The sequence below is a fragment of the Oncorhynchus keta genome, chromosome 9 (assembly GCF_023373465.1).
Source record: "Oncorhynchus keta strain PuntledgeMale-10-30-2019 chromosome 9, Oket_V2, whole genome shotgun sequence".
NCBI classification, from domain to species: Eukaryota; Metazoa; Chordata; class Actinopteri; order Salmoniformes; family Salmonidae; genus Oncorhynchus; species Oncorhynchus keta.
The window spans coordinates 35,991,442-35,997,028 of NC_068429.1; the positions used below are offsets into that span (position 1 = coordinate 35,991,442).

A 5,587-nucleotide genomic window follows, 5' to 3' on the forward strand; every position below is an offset into this window, starting at 1 on the left:
AAAGTATCTATATCCACAGTAAAACAAGTCCTATATCGACATAACCTGAAAGGCCGCTCAGCAAGGAAGAAGCCACTGCTCCAAAACCACCATAAAAAAGCCAGAGAAATGTCCTCTGGTCTGATGAAACAAAAATAGAACTGTTTGGCCATAATGACCATCATTATGTTTGTAGGAAAAAATGGGAGGCTTGCAAGCGGAAGAATACCATCCCAACCGTGAAGCACAGGAGTGGCAGCATCATGTTGTGGGGGTGCTTTCCTGCAGGAGGGACTGGTGCATTTCACAAAATAGATGGCATCATGAGGAGGGACAATTATGTGGATGTATTGAAGCAACATCTCCAGACATCAGTCAGGAAGTTAAAACTTGGTCGCAAATGGGTAATGGAGTGACCATCACAAAGCCCTGACCTCAATCCTATAGAAGATTTGTGGGCAGAACTGAAAAAGAGTGTGCGAGCAAGGAGGCCTACAAACCTGACTCAGTTACACCAGCTCTGTCAGGAGGAATGGGCCAGAATTCACCCAACTTATTGTGGGAAGCTTGTGGAAGGCTACCCGAAACGTTTGACCCAAGTTAAACAATTTAAAGGCAACGCTACCAAATACTAATTGAGTGTATGTAAACTTCTGACCCACTGGGAAGGTGATGAAAGAAATAAAAGCTGAAATAAATCATTCTCTCTACTATTTTTTCTGACATTTCACATTCTTAAAATAGAGTGGTGATCCTAACTGACCTAAAACAGGGAATTTTTACATGGATTAAATGTCAGGAATTGTGAAAAACTGAGTTTAAATGTATTTGGCTAAGGTGTGTGCAAACTTCCGACTTCAACTGCATTTCTATCAAATCAGAACTGGAATGTTTACTCGAAGCAAAAGTTGTAAAAGTATACTAGACATTTATAGAATAAATCATATACCTAGTTTGTTTCTGTGACAAACAGTGAATTAGTTATTGATTTATCCCACTTTAAATGGCTTCTTATAGATATTATGTAGTTCTATGAATCAAAACTCAAATCTTTCCTCAAAACAAAGGTTGTGATAGTATGCTAGACATTTATAGAATAAATCATATCTAGTTTTATGATTCAAAGAGTGAATTCATTATTGATTTTTACTTTTTAAAATGGCTTTTAGCGAATGTCTTTTGAATGTCCAAATGTGTGAATATAAAACCAACTTTACCTCGGTCGTCTACGTGGTCAGGCTTCTCACATAACTTTACACCTTCGTTATCGTTCAGGGGACGCGCCGCTGTTACAGACAAGCTGTCTTTCCAGAGAGTGCGCTGATGCTGTAACTAGTAAGTTGGTTGTCTCTTCTTTCTTCAGTCACGTTCTGCATTCTGTTATGTGAACGATTGGCTGAGCCTTGGATACAGCCAGTATTGCTCCAAACGCGCATCACTCGCTCACAGCCAGTAAGGATCCAAACCCCCCTCCTTTCCCAAACTTTTCTCGTCAAATCTACACAAATCACGTAGGTCATCTATTTTGGATTCAAAACGGCAAATTTCAACAAAAAGGTGACTAGTTTGCCTCCCTGTGATAAGTGTGTGAATTGGACCATTTTCCTGTCCTGCTAAGCATTCAAAATGTTATGAGTACTTTTGGGTGTCATGGAAAATGAAGTAAAAAGTACATTATTTTCTTTAAGAATGTAGTAAAGTAAAAGTTGTCAAAAATATAAATAGTAAAGTACAGATACCCCAAAAAACTACTTAAGTACTGCTTTAAAGTATTTCGACTTATAAGTACTTTACACCACGGATCATTTCCTGTTTCCATCAGCCCGGTCTGACTTTTTTCCTCATGCGTCAAGCAATTCATTCGCATGAAATGTTTGGATAAGGTATGGGCAACTTTGACGGGGGTGGGGGCAACAAAACATCTGAACTCCTCACGAGGGGCTGCAGTGGCTAGCGGGTCTCCATACCCACATAGTCAGAACCGGCCCTAGCCTTTTGGGGCCCCGATATTCTACGTTGGTTCAACGCCATTTATTTGAAATTACGTGGAAACAACATTGATTTAACCAGTGTGTGCCCAGTGGGATATGAATGGACTGACAAGAGGAGTACATGGAGAGGCAAGACTACAGGTAGACAATAACTAGAATGCAATAATCCAAGTAAAAAAATATGTATACTTTATTGTGACAAGTAAACAGTGACTGTCCGCAAATCCCACCTGTGGTTGCTATGGTAACAGTCCTCTCACCACAACATCAGTAAATAAACAGAACGTGGCTTCAGAAAGTTAAAATCTAGATGACTAATGCCTAACTTATGTAAAAATGATTATAAATATTTTAGGCTGACTGCTGTAAACAACCTAATAACCAACAGTGCTGACTGTTTGAAAAAACTATTTTAGGCTACAGGCTGTGCTGTGACAACATTGACACTAATTAGGCGAATGTGCTCCAAAATCACTAACAGCCGGCCTGAGATGATGAATAATAATTTGCAAAGAACCAAAGCTAAGGAGTCTAATGGGCCACTTCAAGTACTGTATATGGGCTTGTTTTCCAGTTTGAAGTACAGACCATTTAGTAACATATTTGGATGCACACACACCTTCAATGCAATAACATTGATCAGCCAAAGAAGAATCTTTCAAATAAACTAACACATTAAGGATACAATCACCATTAAAATTAAAATAGTCCTAAACACTGTTGGTGAGTGTTTTGAAATAAGTAGATTTAATGTGTTGCATTATGACCTGAAGGGTACAATAGATTATTCAATATTCATACAAAATAAATAGCCAAATCGTTGTATTATAATGCATTACAGATCAGACAGCGCAGTATAGCTAAGTCACCTGGTTACAATGTGATCCCTTCCTGTCATAACTCATCATCAGAGGAAGCTAATGCCTCTTTAGCCTCAACATAGTCTCTGATCTCCTGAGGAGTACGGATGTAACTGTCAATTTCACTGTCAGAGATCTCCTCATCACCAGTCACCTCCACCACCGGGACCTGCACCCTCCTTATCTTAGCGTACCTCACAGAAGGGGGTTCAAACAAACTCCTCTTACCAGAGTTTGGTACTGAGGGCTGGCTGTGCTGAGAGTCTGTGCCAGGTCCTGTATGTGGCAACCCCTCCATTACAACAGTGTATGTCAGGTCAACATCTCCTTGTTGCTGGACGCTCCCGGTGTCTGGTTCCCCCACAAAGGGTTCTTTAGGGGTCTGCCCTGGGGTCTGGGATGAAGCTGCACCCTCCAGGCAGGTCGTGTTGGATCCAGGTAGGGAGTCCTCTAAACTTGGTGGGAGTACTGATTCAGAGGCCAGGGCTTCCTCGTGACTGCTCAGGGCCCTCCTCAGTAGGGTGAGTCTATGGTTCAGGATGTCATCCACCATCTGTATCACAGTCTGGGGTGTCACCTCATCCCCCCTCAGCCAGGGCAGCTCCTGGCCCAGCTTACACAGCACCTCCTTCAGCTCGGTCACCCGCTTCGGAGCTATGGAGGACTTGGTCACCTTGGCCATCTGGCAAAACCTGGCCAGTGTGTATTTGAGCCGGGTCTGTGTGGGTTTCAGGGACTGCCAAGCCAGGAAAATGGAGGCCGTGAGGATGGGGATGGGCTGGCGGCCAGTCACTAGCCAGGCATCTGCAGCCAGCTCCAACAGGACAGCAGCTCGCTTTGTCAAATCCTTGGAGGACTCCGACAACTCTTCATGGACATGTTGAGGACTTAGTTTGTATCTGACAGAGAAAGGAGAGAAAAGACAGTTTCTCAATAAGCATCAAATGTCTACCTAATAACAACATGTGCTATGTCAGGCAATTTATTTATCATCAGGCAATCAAGGCTAATGTTTATAGTTGAGGTGATTGACTTACGCCTGACAGTGTGTCTCCAGTAGGTTAATGATACTGGTGGGGGGAGCCTCTATCTTCAGAGTCTTCACCATCTCCTGGTAGACCACGCCTATCAGCCTGGGGTTCGCCTCCAGGAGACAACAAATGGTTCCCATGGCGATGGGCCAGCTGTGCTGCCTGCAGGTTGCCAGCACGCAGCATCCTGCCAGAACCTCTTTCTTCTGCAGACTAACCCTGATGAAGTTAGGGTGCTCATAGGCCTGCTTAAAATGGGTCTCTGCAGTCTCCTCCATGAGGAAAGTGAGTCTGAGAATACGACAGAGAGCACGCACCCGTTGTATGCCTGTTTGGAGGAAGTGATACATTATTGCCAGTCAAACATGACTAAAATACACAGCATTTTGTGATATCCAGCCCTCACATTGTGTCAGAAACAGGTAGTCAGTAGTTCTACAGGGAAACGGTGCAGTTCCTACCATTGATTAGATTCCGGCATGGCTTCTTGTCCACTTCTGTGCTATTACTGTATCTTACATCTACAGGACCAAAACAAGCAGACAAGGAAATACAAACAAAGTGTTCAATTAAATCAGTCACAATATAGACAGCAGGCATGTGGAATAGCCTTACAGAAGACTGCATGACCTACACTCAGTAGGAAAGCACATTCTTAGCTGCATAAATATTTGTGCTAAGATGGTGACAGATAAATCAGTAAGTTAGATAACTAACGTTAGCTACCTGTGCCCTGTGTCTCTTCACTTCGGGTAGTGGTGAGTAGACCTTCGGATACCACAGCGCCACAATCTGCACATACAAGTTGTGGCTGTGAATAATGTTCGTCGTCCACTATGTCGAGCGAGCCACACTCCGGACACTTCAAACCGACATTAGCCATCTTCAGGTTGATGTATGTTGGTTAAAGTTAGCTAGCAAATCATACATTTGTGAGTCAATACCATTCATGTACTGTGAACGACCAATGAACGTTTCGAGTTCTTAATGTGAGCTCAGCCTTTATGATCCGTGTAGGAACAAGGCACCCTTACTTTCGTTCCGCTATTGAAAACTACTGCAACGTTCTATTGGAACAGCGCATTTTATCCATACGTTACGTTCATTGCGTGTAATCGATGCGTCAAGCTTTATTTAAAGGTTTATCACAAGATATTAATACACACTTTACAGATGAGAGAGCGATAGAAAGTGTGCGAGTGAGAGACAAAGATAGAAAGTGTTTGTTTGTGTGTTTGTCAACCTGAGGCTAAATAAATTACATGATTTTTTGAAAATGAGTCTTTATTTTATCATTGTAAAATAGGCTTTACATGGATCAAATATAAACGTTCCGACTTTCACCTAATCTCTCGTGGACAGATGTAATTGAGCGTTTGACGCAATTACGTAGGATACATTAGATTTTAGTTCGGGGTGTCCCGAGATTAACTTTCACCCAACTATACAGTAATAATTTGTATGACCAAAGGCAGACCAACATACAGTAGCAAGATGCGTCAGACCCCTACCCATGGCCAGTGGTAGCTGGTTTAAGAAAAGTCTCTGAATTTCAATAGCTTTCTTCACAAGGAAATGCCACTTTGAACGGTGTCTATAGGTTACACCCATGCTATTTGTTTCCAGAGGTGCACCTGTCAGTGAGATTGCCTTTTGATGAATGAACTCTCGATTCTTTGTATAGTCCACACTTCCCAGTAAACCTTGCTTATCTGTAGACTAAATC

At 42.5% G+C, this 5,587-nt stretch overlaps 1 protein-coding gene across 1 annotated transcript; it reads right to left on the bottom strand.

Annotated features, from left to right (window-relative positions):
• Positions 1–2,136: 2,136 nt before the first annotated feature.
• On the bottom strand, positions 2,137–4,942 carry brf2 (BRF2 RNA polymerase III transcription initiation factor subunit). Its single transcript, XM_035776239.2, has 4 exons — positions 4,588–4,942; positions 4,323–4,382; positions 3,868–4,189; positions 2,137–3,729 (listed from the first exon to the last, which is right to left on the bottom strand). Exons 1-4 carry the CDS (start codon positions 4,742–4,744, stop codon positions 2,865–2,867), a joined length of 1,404 nt encoding a protein of 467 aa, XP_035632132.1. The 5' UTR covers positions 4,745–4,942; the 3' UTR covers positions 2,137–2,864.
• Between the last annotated feature and the right edge of the window lie 645 nt (positions 4,943–5,587).